Below are 26,524 nucleotides of genomic sequence, written 5' to 3'. Positions count from 1 at the left end.
AGGTGGGAACAAAGGTTCCGAGCTCTTAAATGACCTGCCCTTGATCACACACCAATTAAATGTCAAAAAGTGGCTTTGACTCCAGGTGGACCTGAATCCAAGTCCAGAACTCTAACCACTACACAGTAACTAGAGAAATATTTTGTATCACATATTTAATGATATAGAAAACACATGAAACATATTTTTCTCTTGTTTTACTTTGCCTGGAAATATACAGTTCTTATTTTACATACATACACAAACTTTCAACTTTGATGCATGAACACCAAGCACATGAATCATTTCCCAAAGGTGACAAAGATCAAAAGTCATCAGTTCAGTAAGTCAAGAATCTGGGTGAAGATATCAAGCCATTCAGTTCTTTACAAATGGTCAACCAAATGCCTCATCCTTGACCATTCAACTTGAAATGATGATAAACTGATAACATACGTGCCACAATGTTCCTTCCTTGGTATTAACAAATAAAAGAAAGAATTTGGGAGCTTGAAGAAATCAATAGCCATATTTTTCATTAAGATGTGTCCTGCCATCACCACTCTGACCTGGTTCAAAACAAAGAAACACATTTACTTTTCCAAAATCAGGGAACAAGAGAAGCTATTTAGCAGTCTTCCAGAAAAGGAGAACACAGTGGAAAGAGAGTAAAGACAGGAAAGGAAACTGGTACCCACCTTCAGGTGGTACCCATACACAGTAGTCTGGATCGTCTTCTGGATACTTTGAGGAAAGCATCTGTGGTAACTGCAAGAAAAAAATGGGCTAATTAATCCCAGACTCAGAGTGCTTGACAAAATTGATGAACATAAAGAACCTCTAGGAACCATGTTTTGGCTTGTTCTTTTATGTTCCATAAACTGAGTCACTGATTTTTAGTAATTAAGAAAAAATACTGATTCGATATATATTCCTATGCTGTCAGTAAAAAGGCAATTGACTGTCCCTACTCTCCCCACTTCAAGTTGAGTGGCTACTCTATTCTGATTGTGATAAAGACCATTGGCTTCTCAAACTAAAAATATAATTACCAATAAGTCAGGTAGTTAATACCTTAACTTACTATGATTGTGAAGAGCACATTTGTGACTTCACTGGTATAGGAGATTCCTAGTGAACAAATCCCCACTGCCAATACAGAGATAAGTGCTTTGTAACTTACAGTCTCAGATAACTGTCTGAAAAAGGTCTAACAATCTCAGATAACATAAGAAGCTAACTGAAACTTACAAGACTAAGAGCCACAGATATGAAAGTCCCAACAGTTAATTGGTCAAAAGACATGGACAAGCAATTTTCAAAGGAAAAAATATCCAAGCTATCAATGGCCATATGAAAAAATTCTCTACATTACTAATAATTGGAGAAATGCAAATCAAAGCAACTCTGAGATTCTACCTCACAACACTCATCAGATTTGCAAAGGTGACAAAAGAGAAAAATAACAAATATTGAGGGACTATGGGAAAACTTGCAGGAGCTGTAAATTGGTCCAGACATTCTGGAAAGAAATTTGAAACTGACCAATTAGTTATCAAATTGTGCATACTCTTTGCCCCAGCTATACCGGACTAAGCCTCTGCTCCAAAGAAATAAAAGAAAGAGAAAAAGAGCCTATTCATACAAACATATTCATAGCGGGGTTGTTTTGGTTTTTTTTTTGTGGTAGCCAAAAATTGGAAACTAAAAGGGTGTCTTCCTATTGAGGAATGTCTAAACAAATTGTGACATATGAACAAAATGGAATATTAAATGTTATAAGAAATAAGAGAAATGGATACCAGGAAGACCTCTTACAATCTGAGGCAAACTACAGTGAGCAGAACTAGGAGAACAATCTATAAAATGATAGTAACATTACAGAGAAAAACAACTTTAAAAAACTTAAAACTCTGATTAATGGATTGATAAATCAAAACAAAGAGTCCAAAAGAATGAAGATAACTTCCTGTAAGAGAAGAGAACTTAAAATGAAGAAAGAAACGTACATTCATGGACATGCCCAATGTGGGGATTTGTTTTGCCAGACTACGCATGTATGTGTTGAGGAATTTATTTTTTCCTTTTTAAACAAATTTGCTTGGAAAGGGGATGGAGTGGCAGAATTAGAGAAAAAAAGATAAGTAGTTGAAAAAGAATTATAAACAGTAATGTCAAAGATACCTTGTTTTGAGAAATTGCACCAAAAAACAAGGCTACCTAACACATTAATATTTATTAATGATTATTATATTTTCATATTATAATTACCACATCAATTATATTGTTTTTATTATAATTCAGTATAATATTGATGTTATTATGATTATTTATGTTATACGTACCCAGGTATCTTCAACTATTTTATTTTTAATATTGATTTACATGTTAATAAAATCATAATAAATCTTTTTTTAAAGACAGAGAAAGAGAGAGTTGTCCAGGGAACTGAAAAGTTAAATTATTTGTCCAAAATCACAAAGCTGGTCACAGGTCAGATCTGAACCCAGGTCTTTCTGATTTCAAGGTTTAGCTTTCTAACCATTAAGCCACATAGTCACAGTACTACTGTTTGTACTACTGATAATAATGGTCGTATCAAGAATTTTAAAAAGTAATTGTACTGTTTTTACATTTTTTTTTAAATTTTGAGTTCTAAATTCTCTCCAACAAGCCCCTTCCCCAGCCACTCAGAGTTCATTAGTTTACTTTCTAGAGATGGATATTATTTTTATCACGACTCCTTTGGAATTGTCATGGATCACTGTATTAATCAGAGTAACTAAATCTTTCACAGTTGATGAGCATTACAAGATTGCTGTTACTATGTACAATGTTCTCCCGGTTTTGTTCAATTTACTCTGCATCAGTTCATATAAGTCCAGATTTTTCTGAAATCTTCCCCCTCATCATTTCTTATAGTAGAATAGTAGTCCATCACAATTCTATATCATAACTTCTGCAGCCATTCCCCGATTAAAAAGTACTCCTCAATTCCCAATTCCTTGCCACCACAAAAAGTTACTACAAATTTTTTTATATATAGGTCTTTGTCTTTTTCTTTGATTTCTCTGGGATTCAGACCTACTAGTGGTATTGCTAGGTCAACAGCACCAAGAATTTAGAAATGCCTGATCCTCATAATAACCTGGTGAAACATTACTTTCCTCATTTTACAAAGGAGAAAGCAGGCTTAAGGAGGCTGACTAATTTGCTTAAGGTAATAGAGTTGATGGAGATAAGAAGCAGACCTAGGTTTTCTGACTCCTAGGTTCACTTCTTTACACATTAAATCATTAACAGTGATGACAACAAGGTGCACACCATTTTCAAAAAAGTACTAATTAAAGACCTATAATATGTATAACCGGGGAGACAGAACTGCAAAAAAGACATATATGAACACCAAAAATACAAAACAGAATATGCATGTAAAAGGTACAAACACAGGAATGAGAGTTTCTGGGAGGGAGGGATCAACTCTGTCTGGAGGGCTCAGGGAATGCTTCCTGGAGAAGGATAATATTTGAACTGGACCCTGAAGAACAGATAGGATTTCAGTAGCTAAAGATAAAAGGGAAGGCATTCCAGACATGGTATAGACAAAAGCATGAAGAGAAGAAAGTATGGGATGGGTTCTCAGTAGTTCATAGTCTAATTTGTTTGAAGGACACAGGGAGTAGTGAGAGAGAAGCCTGAAAAGGTAGTTTGGAGCAAGTCTGTGGAGCTTCAGGCTAAAGAGTATGGACTTGGGCTTTTAGGGAATGGGGAGCCACTGAAAGATTTTAAAGCATTCTAGTGACATGATCAGAACTGTATATGGATGATTTCAGTGGTTGTGTGATGAAGAGGTTGGAAAGGGGAGAACCTGGAGAGACAGAACAGGAGTGTGGGAGACAGTCCCCGGAGTAGATGGCTACTAATGAAGCCCCACTGAGGGAGAAGAGTGAGAGCTGATGAAGGGGAAAGCAGCCATGGCTACAAGAATGGAAAACAACCCAGACAAAGTGCCAACACACAACCAGCAAAGACAACATAAAGCACTTACTCTGCTTGGACCAGCAGCTTTCTTCAGTACTTCCTTGCTCTGCTTGCAGCTATTCTTTGACTCTGTTGAAAAAAACAAAGCTCCATCACTCCAATGAGCAAGAATTAAACATACTAATTCTTGCTCCACCAAAGTCATAATCTGCTTTAAAGAAATATACTCTTAAATCCATACTGTTAGAATCAGTATCAGAGGAGGGAAGCAAAAATACTGAGCTGAGTACAATGTAAGAACTCATCTGGGGAAGGTTTTTTCTACTATTTTTACAAGTTCATTCCAATCCAATAAAAATAAAATATGAAAAAGAATTTCTCCCTTCAAGAATTCGTATATTTCTAATCTACAGGCATTTAGTGATCATGTAAAATAGTTAAGTATAATTCATATCACTAAGATAGTAATATGTAACACCAGTCATAAAAGAATTCTAGAGTCTCGATTTGCCACTCCATAATTTAACACTTAAGAAGTAAAATTAGTTGGCTACTATTCATTCTGTTTTGCTTCATCATAAGGAATCACACTACTATAACACCTTGAGGTTTATAAAGTGCTTCCTTCTCCCACGGTGCTCTAAGTTGTTGTACTTGAAGGATTATTATGCCTTTCTTTATACTGATGAGAAAACAAGGTGAAAGTGACATAAAATTAAGAGCTGGAGACAAGACAGAGAGCCAGAAACACATACCCAGTCTCCTGATGTGTCTGGTGGCTCATCCTAGCCAGACTTTCTTGTGAATTTTGAAATCCTAGGACTCCTAACTTGTGTGACTCTAGTTAGCACAAAGGTACTAGGCACTTAAAGAGGGCGGAGAACAGAAAGGAAGGCAAGAAGGACCAAAATCCTTCAGCAGCTCCTTTAAATGTAAGTCTTAGGCCCTGGTGGCTGCCACTGCCACCACTCTGTCATTTTGTCTGTTGTCTTGTGGCCAACGCTCAGTGTCAAGATTAAGACTATTACTTGCTCACCTGAGGACTCCCCTTGTACCAAGGCTTCTCCCTCACCCTCTAGGGATCCTTTACTCAGTCCTTCCTGGATGGGCTGAGTTGAAGAAGTCCCTGTTTCTGCAAAAAGTAACACCAAAGCACAGAGTTAGCTAGTGTACTGGAGGATGGAGAGATGCTTCAGGATGAACACAATTCCAGCATCTGACAACACCTTTACTACTTGCAGCTTCAACCACCAACACTTGGATTTTGTCTAATGCAGAGTTATCAACTTTCTATTTTAAAAAACAGGTCAATTTGGTTTTTCTTTTCAGTCATCCTTCATTTCAATTCTAGGGATGGAAAAGAAATGCATCTTTGTATGATAAAGACTGAAAGAGTCTTCATAGGTGATCTGATCCAATTCATTCTTTTTACAGATGAGAAGACTGACACCTAGAAAGGAAAGCTGATGTACCAAGGGTCATCTAGCTGGTTAGTGCTAAAGCTGGGCCTAAGTATCTTGACTCTTTGTCCAAGGTTCCTTTACCTCCACCATACTGACCCAAGAGGCAACTCGGTTTTGACACTTTCTGGACAGAAAGCCCCTATCATAACTCAGGATGTTTGTGGACCATAAATAAGGTTGCTAGTTTGAGTTACAGATTTTACAATTATCAATTTCTGCCAACTGTAGAAATGAAATTGTATGGGGCAGTCAGGAGGGTTAGGGAGGGGCGCAGGAAGCTTGTAAAAGCATAAAAGCACACTGTAAAGCTAGAAATATTTCTTTAGAAATAAATGCAAGTGTCTAGGAGAGACTAGGCCCTGAAACAAAAGTCAAACTCAATCTGTTTAGACATGCAGGAGTCAAAATTTTTTTTGTACCACGAATCCCTTCTGAGAAAAATATTTTTAAATGCATAAAATAGAATGCACAGTGGTCCTTAAATACTAGATATGACCTTTATTTGTTAAAACAGCTAACCTCATACAGAAAAAGAAACAAAGAAGAGAATCTTTGTTATTCTGTAACAATGTCAAATGAATTAACTAAGAAAACTGAATAGCAAGGTCTCATGAAGGATGTTTTATAGAAGGACACAGGAACAGAAAGAGAAATAAATGTCTTCAAGGTCAAGAAAAGAGAAGAAGTATAGAGGTCAAGAATAATATATCTTAGTCCTAAGAAAGCAGTAATCTCAGTTTATAATATAACAATTTGGCAAATTACAATCTAGAAAGATATATAAGATGCTTATAGATCACTGGCAGACACATGGGTACTTTTAGTAATAGGTGGTGAGATCTGCTAACAAAGGGGATTATTACATATTAATGTAATGTAGGATTAAATCTGTGTGGTCCTCTACTGTCCAGGAGAGGGATGCTTCAAGTAAGTGGGAAGAGGCTCAGGTAGAAGAGAAAACCTGGAGGCCACAGTCTAACCCACATCTGAATAATCTCCACAACAACAAACCCAACAGGTGGTCAACAGCCTTTGCTTATAGACCTCTAGGGGTGAAGGAAAACCCACCTCTTGAGACAATTCATTCCACTTTTGGAAGTTTTGCTGACATAAAGCCTAAACTTGTCTTTCTGGAACTTCTACCCACTATTCTTAGTCCTGACCTCTGGAGCAATGAGGAAGATTAGTCTAATCCCTCTTTTGCCTAAAAGCCTCTAAAAAGTTGAGGACAGTCATCATATCTACCCTAAATCTGATCTTCTCTTCTATTAAGGATGAAACTTGTGTCCATAACTAGGAGGAGAAATAATTACCAGAAACAAGACTACAAATCATCAAAAGGTTGGGCATCTTGTGGCCTGGAGGGAAACACATCTCTCTCAGATGGCAAATTCTCCTTAACTGCCCCTAGAAAAGAAGTAACTGCTAGCACCCAGGCTACACCTTAACAAAGAACTCTTCCTGTTCAATGACCTACAGGAACCAAGTGGAAGGAAAGGGATGAATACCACAAGGCTACAACTTCTGGAACTGCACATATTATTCCTGGCATTCCTGTCCCCTCTCATCTGTGACTGGTCAGTGGGTCACAGTTCTGTGCACACAAGGTTTAGAGAGTCAAGGAGGTAGAGCACTCCTCTTGCATTGGGTTGGATCAATAAATAGGTCCTTTTCAGCCCAAATGAAATGAACAAACAAAAAGTCCCAGCAGCCCCTAAGTGATCATGAGTAAACTGACGCTAGAAGAATCTGAAAGCTCCAACCCAAGTTCACTGAGGCTGAATTGTAAACTGAATTAAAAGAGAGAGAAAGTATCATGGTGAAGGAACTACTTTCCTAACCAGAGTATTAGCCCAGGTTGTCACAGTATGATCCAGGGATCCCCAAGGGGAGGTCTATGAGACCAAAACTCTTTCTCATAATAATACTAAGACATTTACATTTCTAATATGTTAAATATCAGGCAGCTAGGAGGTGCAGTGGATGAAGCACTGGGCCTAAAGTCAGGAAGACTTATCTCCCTGAGTTCAAATCTAGCTACATGACAATGGGAAAGTCACTTAACTCTGTTTGCCTCAATTTCCTCATCTGTAAAATGAGCTGGAGAAGGAAATGGCAAACAACTCCAGTACCTCTGCCAAATGGGGTCACAAAAGTCTGACATGTTTGAAAAACAACTGAACAACAAATGTTAAATATCGATAGCTAAAACTCAACATAAATAAAAGCTCTTTGGAAGAAAGTCCTCGATAATTTTTAAGCATATAAAAAGGTTCCAAGACTCAAAAATTTGAGAACCACTGCTCTAGCAGTGGTGTAAAGAACCAACACAGAATTAAGAATCAGATTTCTTTTTGTAACATTAGGAAAAATTCTCTCACTAGAACAGAAGAAAAAAAAGTTACCATGTTTGGTATCCATCAGTTTATCCTGATCTGAAAGATCTGGAGTTGGACAAGTTTCTTGCACTGCTTCTTCTGACTGCATTTCCATTTTAAGAGGCCCATGATTCATGGACCCTATTTCTTCTTTATGTTCTTCTTCTTCGTCCTCCTCTTCCTCTTCTTCAGGCTCATCCTTCATTCTTATTAAACTTGGAGGGAGTGCTGGACGCTTAGGGGGCAACCTCTAGGATGGAAGAAAAAGGATAGATAAGCTTATATAACCAAAAGAAAAAGGAAATTTCTCTAAAAGAGTTGGCTAAGGATAAGGGGCCTGAAATCACATTGCAAAGCTGATAATCTCTGAAGAAGTTTCTTAGAAAGATGGTTTCCATGTGAAACTTTAACTTTTCATGACTTTAGTGAGTCTAGAACTAACAAGGCGTACTGTTAACGTATTTTTGCATAATGAGATCTTTTCCATCCATTAATAGGTCCATGTGACCTGCTTGAGTCCATGGAAGCCTGAGTCATGTGAGTCTGCAGTGGGAGGAGCTTGCTGAATGGGTGGAGCAGGAAGGAAAGAGCAGAGCTAAGAGGAAGTTAGACATAGCAGTTAGAGGTGGGGGAGATAAAGGAAGCAGGCAGTGAGCTGTAAGTGTTTGTTTGTGGGAAGGCCCTAGCAGGAGGAAGGCTTGGGGATGGTGGTGCCAGCTGCATTGTTACTGTGTATAGATTTCTTTGTTGTTGTTATGAAGGATTCAGCTTTCTGGTGTTTAAATAAATGTTTTGGCTCTGTCTTCCATGTGGAAAGTCTGTTATGTTTTACGATTCAGAATTATGCTGGCATATTGATAGCTGCCATAGGTAACGTGAATGTTGCATTGGCACTACACAAGGGCAAAAGAATATTAATGACAAAATGCCCAGAGTGGCCTACAAGGGTAGGGAAGCTGTTTTCAGGAGATTAGCTGAAAGAATCACATACTATTAAAAAAGCAAGAAGAAAGCAAAAGAGAGCCAATTAATCAACCAGGATGGTCAGAGGGTATTTTCACTAGAGAAGAAAAATGATACATGAAAAAAGCTACCTGCAAGGAGTTTGTGATACTAAATTGGCTTAGGATGCTGGAGCCTCAGAGAATATACCACCATCGAAGCCACACTGAACTCTACAGAAGTTTTTTAACTCAAAGAGACAAGGTAAGTAAGTAATAGGGAAACATTCAATCTGAGGTCTGTGAGTAAGACTGAGAATTGGAATAACAGGTCCAGCTGAGAACTAGTGACAAAGGTAACAATTTGCACCTTAGATTTTGTTTTCCTTAAAAATTTACTTTGAAACAAACCAACACATTTTAAATGCAGTATTCAGTACAGTCATATTTCAGGATGTGCTACACAAGACTTGCATGATCATGTGCTTAATCATTAGTCTGGGATTGAGCCTGGCCTTAGCTCCTCCCCAAGAGCTGGCTGTGGGGAACAGGGTCAGTCCATGTCCCCATCTACATAAAATAAGCTTCTTGGCCTAGAAAATATCTAAATTCCCTTTAAACTCTAAAATGCAATGACTAATCTCAGCTCTTTTAATAAACAACTATTCTTTTTTTGCTAAAAACAAAAGTTCTTCCCCCTCTCCCACCTCAAATAAATCACCCTATGTCATAAGCTTATCCAGTCTATATGTCCATGAGCCAGACATCATTGCTACTTGTGATAGTCTAACCTAAACACAGGTTTGTTTTTGCTGCATCTCCCAAAGAAAACTTATAAAGTTGTAACAAACATCCATTTACCAATCAATTGTCTTAACCATCATTTGGTTTTCTACCCACTGAGAAGGAAGTACCACTGCATATAATCTCTCATCATTCAGAGGGTAAAGTATATCTCCCATCACAAATTAGTAGACTGCCACCTACTTTATTTGTCAATGTGGTTAGCATCAATCAATTCATCATGGCCTGATATCCCCAGGATGAGCTAATAAAGAAAAGTCTCTAGCTGGCTTGAATGAGAATCAGGTGGAAAGGAAGCACAGTACAGGCATGGAATCCCAGAATACAGGGTTCAAATACGAGCTCTATGGTCACTGTATGGACAAGTCTCTGGATCTTGGTTTTTTCACTTGAAAAATGAAGGGGTTGGCCTAAAGGACTCTCTTTTAGCTCCAAATCCTACGACAGAGATAACCTCACCAAAAGTATTAAAGCTATAAACAATCACTCTTAACATTACGAAAGGATTTTATCTATCAACAAGGTGAATGGAAAGCTGCACAGGAATGATTCAAGGACCAAAAGTTTTATATTTGCTTCCATAACTTACCCCTACTGTTCCAGTTTTTAATTTAAATTTGCTTCCTCCTTTCATGGCACCAAAAAGAGGCAACATTAGCTTTTTAGGCTTGTTTTCCAAATTTTCAGCCAGGTTTTCAGTCCTATTAAGAAAAAGCCATTACTACTTGTAACCACTGAGTCACTACAACAAATGCCTACATACTGCTATGACATATAACTCAATAACTTGATATTAAACTATATAGCAATAAAAAATGTATTCCATTTGAAATAATTACAATTAACCTCACTCTACATCACTGGTTTTCACAGAAGTAGTCAAAGCAAGCAAATGCAGCAGCAGTTGTAACATATCTACCACTACTCCAGTAGCAATTACTAGTACTTTAAAGTTTGAAAAAATTTTTCCTCACAATGGCCCTGTGGGGTGGGCAGCATAAGTATTATTAATGTATTTTTTACAGATGGAGAAATGGAGGCTCTGGGAAGAGAAGTCACACAACTAGGAAGGGTCAGAACCAGATTTGGTCCTTTTTCCGCAACATTTTCCAGTTTCTCTCAACTTTGCTTTCACCAAACTATGATGCTATGACAGGAGTCACACAAGTTAAGAGGGGGGAAATATGCAGAAATCATCCATGCAGAGGCAGAACCAGCCCCAAACTCAAAGATTACACTAAACAGGACTAGAAATTTGCTAATCAGGGACAAGGACCATTTATCTTGGCTAACAAAACCTAAGCTCTAGAAGGAAAAGGAGAAAAATACACATAACAGAAAACTAAGGTAAATATAAGAAGAGAAAGGAAAGAAAAAGGAGAGAAAATAAGAAGTGAGGAGAAACAAACAGCAGAGGCAGCCAGCAGAGCAACATGGGCCCTGAGCACATCATAGTCTCACAGATGTAGGTCTGAAAGTGATCTTAGAGGCCATTATGACCAACTTCCCTCCTTTTACAGGTGAGGAAAATGAGGCCTGAGGCCATCTTGAAAATTGCCATCAGTAGCAGCTGAGAAGACACCTATCTAGCCTAGAAACAGAAAATTAACAGCTCTGCAGTGTAAGGGAAAAAGAGAGTAATAAAAGAGTAACAAAAAGCTAACAACTTATATTAATGTAAAACTTCAAGAGCTTTTCTCATGATAACCCAGTAAAGAATACCTGCTGAGTAGTTTTGTATTTGGCAGCAAAGGAAAACTCCACGTAGGCAGTGATTGCTCAAAAAAGTCTTATCTAAGGATATCACTAAGAAACCAATTTTTAACTGCCAATGTGAGGAAATATGCTATTACTTTGCTGTAAATCTTAAATTCCCTTATAAAACATAAATGTGAAGCTATGGATAAATAACCCTGACATGTCAAAAGCCCAGCAATGAGGACAGAAATGGAAACACACTCAGCTTCTTTCTCCTGTTCATAGGCTGAATTAGGAAAAAATAAAGAATTTAGCTCTTACTAATTGCTGCTTTCCAGCTTGTCATAACAATGTCTGGAAGGTTTGAAAAACTTCAAAAAGAATCTGAAAAAATTTTGAAAAAAACCTTCAAAGATCCTAGACATATTCAAATTATTCTTTTCAACTTGAGATTATGTGACTTCCTCCACCAGTCTACTCTGGCTATCTCACTCTCACCTACCCCACAAATCCAATCAGGTACCAAATCCACTCAGCCCCCACCCTAGTTCGGAGGTCCCTGAACTTGGCCTGACCTGAGTTGCTGCCCAGGCCTCTTCACTGCTATCTCTTTTCTGACTCATGTCTTTTCCCTTTCCAATTAATCTTTCACATAGCCACCTAAGTGCTTTTCCTAAGGTATAGATCTGACCATGTCATTCCTTGATTCAAACTCAAAAAGTTGTTCCCTATTACTGCTAGAATCAAATACAAACTTCTCTGTTAGGAATTTAAAGGTCTTGTTCATCACGGCCCCAGCCTACCTTCCTAGACCAACATTACTCCTCTCCATGGACTCTACTGTTCAGTCTAGCCAACTGGGTTTCTTGATTCTCTTCACATTACCTCTCCAATATCCATGCCTTTGCTCTGGCTCACTCTGGGCCCAGACTGCATTTTCCTCCCCTCTGTCTCTTTAAATTCTCTTGGCTTCTAGTCTTTCCTGGCCCCACTAGCTGCTTACAGTTTCTTCTCACCCCCTAGTTATCTTCTCTCTGTTTGTACACACCTAGATATGTACATGCTATCTCCTTCATTAGAAGGTAATCTCCTCAAGAGCAAGGCCTGTTCAGATTTTATCTTTGTATCTCTGGTCTCTAACACACTGATTGGCACATAGCAGATGCTCCAGGATTAATAATTCACATTTCAAAAGTACTATTAAGTTTACAAAGTGCAGGGAAGAAAGAAAAGGCAAATTTTGTTCATTAAAAAATAAAATCTCATTTTAAGATAGATAAAAGGTTTACAAAGTGCTTTCTCTATAATAATCATGTGCCATTTTACAGATGAGTAAACAAGTTCTGAGAAGAGAAATACCTTGCCATGTTCATAAAGCTAAAACAGGTCAGAGCTAACATGTGAAATAATTCTCTGGAATATAAGTCTCACATTCTTTACACTATATTATATCGCCTCTAATCTCAGAATAGAAATAGTTCAATTCCAAATGTATTACATACCAACTTTTGCCTATTTCAAATTCTATTTCAAGCTCTGTACACTGTTACTAACACTCACTTTTTAAGCTCTGGCATTTCTGTTGGTTTCACAAGTTTAATCAGCCCTTTAAGTCTTTGCTGTTCTTTCCTCAGCTCAAAGGTTCTTAAATGAAGCTTTTTCCGGGACACACCATCTAAGGTGCTCCCTGATTTGATTTCTGTCATGAATGCATCCAAAGAATCCTGAGGGGCAGACTCTGAGAGGGCTGACAAAACAAAACAAAACAAAACAGATAATGTTAGAAAATATGTACCCAAATGTTCTACAGAGACAACAATGACACAAGGCTTAATAGTAAGATATTAAGGTCATAATAGTAATATAATAAAATACTAAGGTCACAGAACTGGATCTCAAGCAATCACTATTACCATGACAAATGTAAATTCCACTAATGCTGGCACCAAGGTACAGCACTGCCAAATATTTTAGAAGATAACAGAAAGAAAAAGGAAAGCCAGGCTAGCCAGGCTCCTAACATTCCCCTCAAAAAATGGTAAAAGATACATTAAAGAAGAAAAACGACCAAAAATTCAAAGTATAATTTAAATGTAGTCCCCAAATAAACAAAGCAAGAAAAGCACTGATATAATTTTTAAAATACTGTTTCAAAACAAATGAAAGTTAACGAACCAGAAGTGATGCAGATGGGAAAAGAAACAACAGAGCTACTGGAATTATATAAACCAACATCATTAATCTGGTTTCAGTGACCTGTCCTGGTCCCATAGCCAAGATAAGGAAGGGGTGGGGCTTGAACCCAGGTCTTTCTGACTCTGAAGCTAGCCCTCCATCCACTATAACATATTGCCTCTTACAGTTGATATATGCTTTTAACATAAATAAAACAACCACAAAATAAAATAATGGGAATCAGAACCTAACAGGTCATAGAGGATTCATTTATGTTAAAAACACTGAAAGATTGAGGATCACAGATCTAAAGTTGGAAGGGACTTCAGTCCAATCCCTTCATTTTACAGAAGAAGAAATTGAAACAGAAAGATCTTTCCTAAATATGATGAAAAAATATTGAAATCCAACTGATATCAAGAAAAAAAAATGAGATATTCCCACTAAAAATAAATGGAAAGTAGGGCTGTCCTGTTACCAATCCTGTGGCAGTCTTAGACATGTTGGCTTATCAATAAAGATTAAAAAGGGAGAAGGAAAGGGAAAAAGAATTATTAAGCACCTACTATGTGCTAGGCACTGTGCTTAGCACTTCACAATTATAATCTCTCCTGATCCTCACAACCCATTACAGAGCTGAGAAAACAGAGATTAAGTGACTTACCAAGAGTCACATGTAAACATACAAGGCTGGATATGATCTCAGGTCTTCCTGACTCCATGCCCACCACTAAAAAGCACTGGCAATGAAGAAATTAAAATATCTATTTGCAGATGACATAACTATCTAGAAAACCCAAGATACTAAGTCAAAATCTTGAGGTAATATAATAAATGGCTTGATTAAACAAAGATAAAAAGGATTTTACAAGACAAAAAGAAAGATCTCTAAAATAAAAAGGAACAGACTGGGGAAAATAGCTGCAGCAAATATATCAGATACAGTACGACACCCAGAACTGATAGGAAAGTAAGGTAGCCCAGTATAGCAGAAAACAAAGAAACTTTAGATTGTTTAGTTCTTATTCTGTCAGTTTTGTCCATGCTGTGTGACCTTGGGCAAATCATTCATCCTGTTTCCTCATCTGTAATTTGAGGAGTTTTGATCAGGACAGGTGGATCTCTAAGGTACTTTCCATTCTAATTCAATAATTCTGATATACCTCTAGCACAGTGATTATGCTCTTCCCAAAGGAAAAGTGATCAAAAGACTTGAACAGTCAACTTTTAAAGGAAGAAATGTGAACTTATACAGTAAACAACCCTATGAAAAGCTAGTCAAATTCTCAAAAAGTACAAATCAAGGCACTGCTTATATCGTTTATCTAGTTAAGAGTATATCACACTACATAATATGAGCTGTGGATCTTAATCTACTTCTGTCATATAAGCTGTCCAATTTTCCCAAGAGTTTTAAATGAATAATGACTCCATTTCATTGTATTTTTAATCATTAGTTTACTAAATACTGGTTTCTTATGTGGAACACGTTTAAATTTTGAATAGCTGTATTGATCTATTTCTCTGCCTTTGGTATTCATTATTACTAGGAAGTTTTTTACAGCTGCTTTATAATATATTTTGAAATGTTTCTGAGCACCTTGAGATACCACCTGCCTATTAAATTGCCAAAAATTTCCTCCTCCTCACTCCCTGTTCCCCTTCTCCCACAAGCCCACCCCACCCAAGTCCACAAAAGAGAAGGTTTAATGTTAGAGCTGTGTTGACACAATCTATTACATTATTAGTAGTACAAATTAGTTCAAGAACATTAGTACAAATGTTTAAGAGTAACTTAGTCAAATGCAGTAAAAATTATAAAACTGATCATACCATTTCACATGGCAATCTCACCTATAGAAATATATTTTAAAGATACTGTTAAAAGGAATAAAGAATCTAGCTATACAAAAATATTCACAGGTATTTTATTTGCATTAAGAAAAAATGGAAATAACTTGTGTGTTTCTTGGGTAATAGATATATTCCCATCTAATATGATTAATACAAGGAATTCAGGAAAGATCTAGGTGATACAAAGTGAAATCCACAAAGTATCAACTACGCAAAAATTTTATGGATGAGGAAACTAAGGCCTAAGAGAAGGTGACTCTTCCAAGGTCACACAAGTGTTTGGTTTTTTTAAGCTGAAATTGGAATCCAAGTCATCTACTGCTCAAGAATATAGATACTCCCTTCTATTTCTTCAAAAAAAACCAAAACACAATAGGCACTCAATTAAATACTTGTTGAATGACTACATAAATGAGTCACAGGTTCATTCGTTTCTCTGTCTGTATCTATGTTTCCACATTAACATAGCAAGAAAACCATTGAAAAAAATCAGTGTTCTACAGTTACCTCACTACAGCAGAAAGATAAAGCAGTCCTACTCCTAGTTTGCTCCAAAAATTTCATAAACAACCTACAAACGACTGCTGTATGTCTGTCACTGCAAGGTTAACCTGCCTAAATTTTAAGAATCACCAAAAGTTGACCATAGTCATTTAAAGACTGTCTATTAAGTTGTGCCACAGAATGGAAGGAGTACCCAGACTAACAAACTCACAGATCACTGAGAATAATGAATGACTCTTACTTTTGCCTGAGACTTTCAACTTCTCTGAAATCTCAGCAAGTTCTTTCTCTGCATTATTTAACTTCCCAATCTAAAAAAGTAAAATAAAATAAAAAAGTTTAGTAAACCAATTACCAATTTAGTAAAACAATGAACAGTTGTGCATACTCTTTGATCCAGTTATACTACTATGCCTATAACCCTAAAGAGATCAAAGAAAGAGGAAAGGACCTACCTGTACAAAAATAATTATTGTAGCTCTTTTGAAGAAGGCAAAGAACTGGAAACTAAGAAAGCACCCACCACAGGGGAAATGGCTGAACACGTTGTGCTATGTGAATGTAATGGAACAAGAAATGAAAAAAAGGATAGTTTCAGAGAGGGAGGTTGGGAAAACCTACATGTAGAAGATGGAGCCTGAGCTGCATCTTAGAAGCAAGAGAGGGACTCTTGAGGCAGAGGAAAGGAGGGAGTACATTCTTGCAAAGGCACAGAAGGCACATAAAATTTCTGTGTAGCTGATATTTTGTGGATCTCACTTTGTATCACCTAGATCTTTCCTGAATTCCTTGTATTAATCATATTAGATGGGAATATATCTATTGCCCAAGAAACACACAAGTCATTTCCATTTTTTCTTAATGCAAATAAAATACCCATGAATATTTTTGTATAGCTAGATTCTTTATTCCTTTTAACAGTATCTTTCACTGTCATGCATGAGGAAAAGAGAGAAGGCCAATTTGGCTAGATCTCAGGGAACAGGAAAGGAAATAATATTCAACAAGGCCAGAAAGGTGGCTTGGGGCCAGGTTGCATATGACTCTAAAAGCTAAACAAGAATTTTTATTTCATTCTACAGGCAATGAGAAATCATGTAGTGGGATAAGTAAGGAAGCAGCAAAGATTTTCACTTAAAGAAAATTACTGTGACAGCAATGTGTAGGATGGCTAGAGTGGTAAGAGGCTTGAGTCAGAGAGGACAATTATGAGGTTGTTAAAATAATTAAGGTGACAGGTGATGAGGGCCTGAATAAAGGTGGCAGTTGTGCGAATGGAGCGAAAGGGTTAGATGCAAGATGTTGTGTAAGTGGAAATGACAAAATGTGGCAACTGATGAGTTATACAGAGTGAGACAGAGTGAGGATAATGCTAAGATTATGTACCTGAGATACTGGAAAGATGGTGTTTTAGACAAAAAAAGACAATTTTGAAAGAGGACCAGATTTAGGGGGAAAAGATACTAAGTTCAGGTTTAGATATGCTGAGTTTTAAGATGTCTCTGGGGCATCCTTGGGACATCTAGGATAGTTTGAAACATCCAACAGCAACTGGTGATTTGGAACTGAAGTGGACGAGGGAGGGGGAATACTAGGGATATATACATATATATATCTGAGAGTCATATGCATCTAGTTATAACTCAAAGGAACCGGTAAAGATATTGAGAGAAAGACAAAGGGAAAAGAGAAGAGGATTCAGGAGAGAACTGTGGGAAACATTCATAGTTAGGGAAAGTGATTGGCAAAGACTGAAGAGGTCAGAGAGATAGCAGGCAAACCAATAAAGAGTAGTGTTACAAAAACCCAGAGAAGAATATCTACTGACAGTCATCAACAGTGTCAAATGCAACAGTTAGGTCAAGAAGCATTATATCTGAGAAAAGATCAGATTCAGGAATCAAGAGATCACTGGTAACTTTGAAGAGAAATGTTTCAGTTGAGTGATAATAGCAAAGGGCTAAGGAGTCAGTCAGAGGAAAGAAAGCAAAGGCATGGAGTTTATACAATTTTTAAGAAATTTCAAGGAGTTTGGCTGAGAAAGGCAGGAGAGATACAGGACAAAAACTTGAGGGGATAATAGTAGGGCCCAGTAAAGTTTTTTTTCTTTCTGATTTTGTTTTTTAAGGCTAGAGAGTATGTCTGAAGACAGTAGGGAGCTAACCAGTTAACAAGAAGTCCAAGACTCAAAAGACAGTGAGGATGCTTGAAGATTAAATTTGCTAGAAAAGACCAAAGGGAATGGAATCGAGTGCACATACTCTTGGTAGAGAGAAGAGTTAGCTATTAGAGACTGGGAGAAAGGAAAAGAGAGTGGAAGATGCTGAAGATGTCAGAACTGAGTAGGATTAAAAGCCCAAGGTAAACTTTATATTTTATTTCACTTGGTCCAAAAGCATTGGTTAGAAGCATTTTTTTTTTCACTTGTAGGTCAATGGAACAGGAATTAGATATTATCTAAATTCTGTATACTGCCTGGGAGATTGCCGGCTATCACTATATGTGGCATAACACTAGATAACTGTAAAAAAAAAAAAAAAAGGTACATTTTGGAATCTAATGCTAATACATACTCAAAATGCTTTTCATTTTCCCTTGTTAGCCCATGCTAAAGTTTTTTTCCTTAGTCCTGACTGGGAAGATTTTTTTCTTCTGTTTTAAAATTGAAGCTCTAACTTACTTTTCTGTTTCAAAGAATTAAAGTGCTACCATATAATAAATTTAAACAAAATAATGCTGTAATATAGATGTTTCCATATTTACCAGTGAATCATAGGTCTCTGGCTTATCATCAATCTTTCCAGCTTTTTTCATCCTGTTAAGTCGCTTCTTCTCAACCAAGCCAGTTCGATCAAGGAATGTGTCATCATCACTGTCATAATAATCTTCTTCCTCCCAGTTCTTAGCCTTCCTTTTTCGAGATACTAAAGTATATATAATGGATAAAAAGTGAAAAGTTAGACCTTTTTTTAAAAGATTTATTTTATTTTAGTCTTTTCTTTCTGTATCATTTATTTCTGAAAATACTCTCCCTCCTCACTAGATCAAACTTGTCCCAATAACAGAAAATAGCTGAATAAAACACATCTGACAGTATCAATGACATTCTGCCCTACTAGTCCTTCTCCTCTCTGCTGAGAAGAGAGATATTTCATTATCTATTCTTCAGTACCATCAATGATTCTCCTACTCGTAGTACATCTTCCATTTAGTGATATTTTTACCTGAATTGTTATAATCATTGTATATACTGTTCTCTAGTTTGTTTACTTCACTCTGCATCAATTCACAGGATCCTTCCCATCTTTCTATTAATTCTTCATGCTTATCATTTCTTATTGCACCATAATATTCCTTTATATTCATACACCGCAGCTTTTTCAAAAGGATGGAGGAAGTTAAGGACAAGCTAATTTGGATAACAAAGATTATCATATTTTCATCCTTAACTGTTTTCATAAGAAAAAGGTCAGTTGCTTTGCTGGCTACTGACCTGCCTCCTGACGCAGCAAACCCAAAGCATCGAGCATCCGACAGGCTTCCAGGGAGCACTGGATCATTGCTTCCTTTTTCTTCCCCGAGTGAATGGCCTCAGCCACCAGCTGTTTTCCTGACGAATCATCCACAGGCAATCTGCATCAGTTACAAACACTAGTGAGGAAAAGGAGCTAATACGTGACAGCATTTGCCACACATATCTGAATGGCTCAATTCAATTCAATACATTTATTAAATACCTACTGTGTACCATGCACTGTGCTACAAAGACAAAAATAAAACAGCTCCAGCTCTCAAGCAGCCATCATTCATTAGACTGTAAGAACTGACTTGCCACTTCTTGCAGGACAGTGCCAGGCACACAGTAGGCACTTAATAAATGTCTACCAACTGAGTGATTCAAGGAAGGAGATGGATACAACATGAACACAAATAAGTAAAGACAAAAACATACAGAGTTTTGGATAGACAGGAATGAGAGGTATCCCCGATGGCAGCTCTTCCCCCCACTACCAAAAAAAGTAAAGAACCAATACTGCAGCAAAACTAGCAATGATAGGAAGAGAAAAATGGAAAGAGCCTGGAAAAAATGAATTTTTATACAAAAAACAATTTAAGAATAGCTCTATCTCACCCACTTTTCCCGTGTCCACCCTATCCCTGCCATTTCAGGCACTATCTTTTGGAACAGGCTCATGAATCAGCTTACTCCCCAGAACTTCAAAGAAGGGGGATGATATGGAGGAGGGTAGGGCCCAGAGGTACAGCACCTCTTACAACTATTGAATACTCTCCAGGACAAAAAAGGTAGCCAACAGAGAAGTCTATAGGAGAGAATGAAGGCCACAGACTGCTTTCAACCATGATGCTCTGTGAGAAAAAAGGACAAGAACTGGGGGAAATAAACAGAGGAGTAAAGAAGCACCTTTACTACAAAGCTATCATTGAAGAAAACCAGCGGTGACTGATAAAAATGGATAAAAAGCTTACCAAGGAGAAGTATATATCTGAAGAATCAATCAACCGATAAGCATTTAGTAAGCACCTACTACTTGCTGGGGATGCAAAAAAAAGAAGCAAAAGACAATCCAGATCCTGCCCCCCAAGAACTCGCCATGTAATGGAGGAGACAAATATAAATAAAGCTATATCCAGGATAAATAGGAAATCATTAAGAGGAAAGGCACTAGAATTAAGAGGGGCTGGGAAAGGCTTCCAGTAAAAGATGGGATTTTAGTTTGGACTTAAAGGAAGCCAAGGAGTTTAGTAGCAGAATGGAGGAGGAAGAGCATTCCAGGTATTGGGGACAGGTAGAGAAAATGCCCAGAGCTAAGACTTGGCATGTCTTGTTGTGAATGACAAGGAGGCCAGTGTCACTGAATTAAAATATATATGTCGGGGAATAAGGTATAAGAAGACTAGAATGGTAAAAGGGGGCTAGCTTATGAAAACAGAGTATTTTGTACAAAAAAAATCATTTCCATAGATGAGTACTTTACAACAAACAAAGCAAAGATCATACAAATACAAATAGTTCTGTAAGGCCCTTGAGACAATAATAAAGCAACTCTAAGAACCTTTAGACTGGTTCAGAAAAGCAATCAATGAATTAAGTGAAAATATAAAAGAAATAATGACAGAAATTAGAACTCATAATGAAGAAATCAGCAAGTTCAAAGAGAGACTAGAGGACTTAAGAGAGTCAGGAATGATGTTGCTAGACACTCTATATATAATCTCTGTAAGAGAAAAGAATTGCTGAGGTAGAAGAAAAATTAACTGAACAAAATCAAAATATGTTGCACAAAAATGCACAAAATTATTTCAAGAGGGAAAGTATGCTAATAATAGGCTGCCGAGTTCTTCAAAGGAAATTAGGAATTTGATGAATGGGAAGTGAGGAGACAGTACAATCTAAACATGGGAACCATCAGTGTAACAACATGGAGGCAACAGATCAAAAATTAAATATGGGAAACAGCTAGCCTAACCGTTCGAAAGGAAAGGAGACTTTGTAAAAGGAAATAGTATAAAGAAAAGATGAAAAGGTAAGTAGGAAACAGGCTGATAATTTTGAATTTTATCCTAGAGTTAAAAGTTGTCCTAGAGGTAAAAGGAAGTCAGCAAAGTGACTCTGAGTAGGGGAGTTACACAGTCTGGTCTACAATTTAAGTATATCAATTTGATGGCTATGTAGAAAAGCAATCAAAGAAGGGGGAAACTAGTTCTTAAATTGCTTTGTCCTCATCTCCATTATAATGCTTCAAATTACCAAAAACGAAAAGTAACACCATTTCCCCACATATACAGAAGCAAAATACAACAAATACCTATGAAATACCAAAAAACCAAACTCAAAACTAACTTCTTTTATAAATCTAATAATCTTAAAAACTCTATTTAGGAACATAAATGAAGCTTAAAATTAATTAACCTATAAAGGGAGAATGGGAAGAACACATACCTAACTCTGCAAAGCCAAGTGCTGTGTCCCTGTTCATCATATTCATATTCTAATTCTTCTCCTACAGAGATAAAAAAAAAGTGATTTGTAAATAACAATTGAAAGTAACTTACTAAATCAAATTCAGTTATTAGTTGAACTTTATATACCAGGGGAATAAAATCAGAGTTAATTCTATGTAAAATATATTTTTAACCATATGAAATTACTACATTGACAAGAATTGCAGATTACATGACTTAAGAACAGAAAACTCATAAGAACTTGATTCAATTTTCCTCAACACCAAAGTTTTTTGCTAAGGATCTAAGCCAAGTCAAGTGAAATATGTCCTTTGTTTCAGGTCAAGGAGAAAGTCAAGGCTCTTATTTCTCCACTAAATTCTTGTTGTTTTGCCTCATAATGTTGTGGAGGTCACTGAGTTTTCAAAAGCTATGCCAGAGGAATGTAAGTTCCAGTAGGTGGTTTAGAGTGAGACAGAGAAAAAGAGAGACAGAGAGAGGAGAGAGGGAGAGAGAGGGAGAGAGAGAGAGAGAGAAAAAGAGTGTTCGCCCTTCATGGCTGAAGAAGACCATGCCACCAGAGAAATGATGACATGACCTGAACTTGACTTTGCTTTGAGTGAGGGAGGGCTATGCAGGTCACCAGCCTGACTTCTCCTCCAGAGCCATCTGAATCCAGTGACCAGATATTATTCATCAGGATGACTGGAGATGACCCAGGATAAGGCAACTGGGGTTAAGTGACTTGCCCAAGGTCATACGGCTAGTGAGTGTCAAGTGTGTATGGGCTTGGCAATAGCTACATGGCTATCATCTGGAAAGAGCCTAGCTAAGCTCTGAAAGTCTCATGCTAGCAACACTACGAAATGAAACTGGTTTTGGCCACAGCAATTAGTGAAGATGGTCTACCAAAGCATGTGAAGTTTAGTGGATGGGCTACTGATTTAAATCTTTTGGAATATTAAAAAATGTATTCACCATATCACCCTTTATGGCTGCAAGACTTTTGAGGTCAGGGTTCTCATCTTATCTAAACTTTGTATGTCCTCAGTACTTAGCAAAATGCTAGGCAAACAGTAGGCACCTAAATGTTTGCTAAATTATTGGCAAATTCAGAAGGAGCACACTTCAATTAAAGACACAGGTAAAGCCTGAACTATTAAGCAGAATCTGAGCAGTTATACAACATATACGGGGAAAGTAGATTTTATGACATTTTAAAGTACAGCAATAAATCAGAATTTATGGTATAGGATATGTACAACTTCTATCAAAAAAAGGCTATTCACAGACCTTCTCTTTCAAAAAACCCCTGCAGGGCCTTTTTGGGATCCTTTATATAAAATGCCTCACGTTCCTGCTGAAATTCTATGACAATAGGGTTCTCTTCAACTTCATCTTCAATGGCATCTTCTCCTGCAGGTGGGGTCATTTAGGGGTAGAGGAAATCAAAGAGAATGTCAGACATATTATTTAAACAGGGAGAAAAAAAGAGGAAAATCTCACTAAAATAGTATTCAGTACCTTATTTCAATAAAGAAGGGAGTCAGGCTATACAAAATTGAGATAATAAAGGATACTTCTCACCACAAATCCCAAATGTATTCCATACATCAATATCTTAACAAAACCAGGAAGAAAATGGGACAAGGGACAGCCAGAGAAGTGTAGTCTTAGGTGTAGTAGCTAAGCACTGTGAAGAAACTCACATCCATTTGAAAAACAAAAAAAATTAAAAAAACTACCCAGTCACCAATTTGCCTTCAGCAAAAAGTCTAAACTCTTTAATTTAGCAGCCTCAGGCCTATCTCTACAACTTCCCTAAAATAAGAGTTTACTGCAGTAAACTCCAGAACAAACTGTCAGTGTTCTCTCAAAGTTCCCCTGCTTGGAATGCCCTCGCATTCTCTCTTGTTTTAAGTTCTACACTGACTTTAAAGCCAGTTCCTTTGGAGCATTCTCCAAAGGTTCAAGCCCTGAAGTCCTACAGGACATTGTTTATAGTATTCATTAGGCATTTATAGGACAACTTATATTGCTACTTATCATCTTATGCAAGATACTTTATATCCCCCAGGGCCTAGCAGAGTGCCATGACACAGTCATTACTGGGTAGTTCTTGGTTGATGCTACAGAGATGAAGAGGATTAAATAACTGCTCTAGTTTGGTTCCTCATCTGTAAGATGAAGGGTTTGGCCTAAATGATCTTCAAGGTCTCTTCCAGCTCTATGATTCCATGAGATAAGCTGTCTTCCTCTCCAAAATCTGAATGTATACACCTCTTTATAAACATGCAAATGCAAAGGAAAATTTTAATATTTTAATTGGGTCCCCTTTGTCCATATATTCAATGATGACAAACAAAAAAAAAATTTGGCAGAGTATCCCTAAACTCATAGAATCTAAGCTGAAAGAGAGCCCTCTCATGTTGCAGAAGATGATACTGAGCATCAGACAAGAGGCAGAGCCAAACTTTGAACCCAAGCCTTCTAACTTCCAACTTTAGTGCTCTTTCCACTACAGCATGCTGCTTCTCCCTGTCCTTAAATTGACAAGGACTAGGACCAAGGAGGAGAACGCATGGGACTTTTTACACAATATGCCAGTTACTTCATAAGTCATAAAATCTTTCCTTTGACAAATTCCCCATACTTTACTGTACCACAAATAAGGGCATTCTCCTAAAAAGAAAAGGTGATCCTTTCGACCTAGGAGCCATAATTTAAATAACTGCGTTAAGTGCCTTGCCTATATCCTAGAATTGGGTTTTTAAGATCTCTCAGTCCAACCCCCTCATTTTACAAAGGAAGAGACTGAGGCCCAAAGAGATTTAGTGACTTGCTAGAGGAATGTGTCCAATCAATATACTACTGGCAATAATGATAACTTCAGTGAATTCTCAGGAAAAGTTTTACTCATAGCAGGGTTATAGTAGAATCAAAACTCTTATAGTCCTGGATCTGTTGGTAGCCACGTGACCTCAGACAAGTAATTCCAACTCTGGAACTCAGGTTTTTTTGTTTTAAAAGTGGGAATAACAATAATCACTCCTAAAGTTCCCAGAGCCGTTATGAGGCCCAAGGGATATTTCAACACAAGACAAGCAGAAGATACAATTAAGGATATGCTAAAAAAACCGGACTTTGTCTCAGCAGCTTCCATTCCTACCCATTCCCCAGGTGCACCCCATCTCCACGTCCTGACTGCTGGTCTTCCTCTTGTCTTCGGCGGCATCTGCCTCCTCTTCCTCATCCGAGTCTTCACCCAGCATCTTCTTCTCTAACTTCATCTGCTGCTGCTTTCGCCAAGCCTTCAACTGCGTTACCGTGAGCTCGGATTCCGCCTCCCGGTCGTCTTCTGGCCCCTGTGGAGTCAAGTGAAACGATGCCTTCAGGAGGCGGAGCGGACGCCACAGGGGGCCCAGCCGGCAGCCCCAAGGCGCCACCCCCGCCGTAGGCTAACAGCCCCCTCGGGGGCCGGGGCGGGCTCAGCGAGGTCTCCTTTACCTGCAGGATAAAGAGCCGGGTGCTGGCCCCGAAGCGCAGAACGTGGCCCACGCGCACGCGGCAGTAGGTGCGGGGCGGGACGCGGGTTTTGTTCAGGAAGGTGCCATGGGTGCTCCCCAGGTCGTACAGGTAGAAGCCGGGCCCGCAGGGGTCCTCGGGCCCGCAGGGGTCCTCGTCCCCCGCCGGGCCCCGCGCGCGGTGCTGCAGCACGGCGTGGAAGCGGGACACGGAAGGGTGCTCCAGGATCACGTCGCAGCTGGGCAGGCGCCCGAACACGCAGCGGCTCCGGCCCTCCAGGCTGCGGCTGCCCAGGATGGTCCCGCCCTTCAGGGTCTCCAGGCAGTAGGGGGCGTCGGGGGGTCCCCCCCACGCTGGCTCCTGATACGGGGGCGCCGGAGCCGGGCTTCCAGCCGGAGGAGCCCCAGCCGCTGCTCCAGCCGGCCGCGGCTTCTCCTCGGCAGGGGGCCCGGGGCCGGGCTCCTCCTGTTCGCCTCGCCGCCGGGCCGGTCGGACTCCCAGCTCTCCAGGACCCTTCTCCTTCTGCTCCTCCCGCTCCCGCGGCGCCGAGGAGGATGGCAGAACCGGCTTTTTGAAGTCACTGTCGGAGGGCTCGGAGCTACAGCCCGGCTCTGCCTCCGAAGAGAGCGCCGCCATCTTCCAGCAGTCCTTTGTCAATAATGTCCTCCGGAAACCGGACCCTGAGGGCTCCAAGTTCCGCTCTTCAAATTCAAGCCGTTCCTGGGGAGGAAAGGTTCCGGAGCTTGGCGACCTGGGTACCAGACTCCTGCGGTGTGGCCGAGCGGACCGAATTAAAACTCAACCTCGAACGGAGGAGGCGGCTTGGAAAGGGGGGACGCCTTTACAGGTGCACTGCTTAGGGAGGACTTCCGGCGGCCGCCCCCGACCGAAGAGAGGAACTTCCGCCTGCTCCCAAGTTCGGTGGTCTTCGCGCTCTGGCTCCCTGCACGCGCAGCTCCTGGGCCGCGCTCCGCCCTGCAGGCGTCCCCGGGGGCTTCAGGCCCCTGCTGAGGCCCGGCTCGGACGTCGCCCCCTCCAGCATCCTCCTGGACGCCGGTAAATACTCGCCCCCCGAACCCCTCTCCGCCCAGGGACGGGTCCTTTAACGCCGAAGAGCTTTAGAGCTTCTGCCGAGAGCTGGGAAGGTCATCTAAGGTCAGCCCGTGGTTTTACAGAGGAGGAAACTGAGGCCCAGAGTGGTTAGGAGGCCCTAAGAAGTAAGTGACAGGTTTCAAGCCCGGGCCCCCCGACTCCGGCA

General features: G+C 39.1%; 1 protein-coding gene across 1 annotated transcript; it reads right to left on the bottom strand.

Annotated features, from left to right (window-relative positions):
- Window positions 1–138: 138 nt before the first annotated feature.
- On the bottom strand, window positions 139–26,019 carry SLC4A1AP (solute carrier family 4 member 1 adaptor protein). The gene is made up of 14 exons (XM_072634059.1): window positions 25,249–26,019; window positions 24,911–25,106; window positions 23,035–23,157; window positions 21,740–21,800; window positions 19,271–19,410; window positions 18,541–18,701; window positions 16,019–16,088; window positions 12,805–12,991; window positions 10,136–10,247; window positions 7,829–8,051; window positions 4,997–5,092; window positions 4,028–4,089; window positions 678–747; window positions 139–548 (listed from the first exon to the last, which is right to left on the bottom strand). The coding sequence occupies exons 1-14, from the start codon at window positions 25,900–25,902 to the stop codon at window positions 499–501; spliced, it is 2,205 nt and encodes a 734-aa protein (XP_072490160.1). The 5' UTR covers window positions 25,903–26,019; the 3' UTR covers window positions 139–498.
- Window positions 26,020–26,524: the final 505 nt, after the last annotated feature.

This window comes from Notamacropus eugenii, chromosome 1 (assembly GCF_028372415.1).
Source record: "Notamacropus eugenii isolate mMacEug1 chromosome 1, mMacEug1.pri_v2, whole genome shotgun sequence".
NCBI lineage: Eukaryota > Metazoa > Chordata > Mammalia > Diprotodontia > Macropodidae > Notamacropus > Notamacropus eugenii.
The sequence above is the reverse complement of the archived record's forward strand: the minus strand, read 5'-3'. Positions and strand labels throughout refer to the sequence as shown.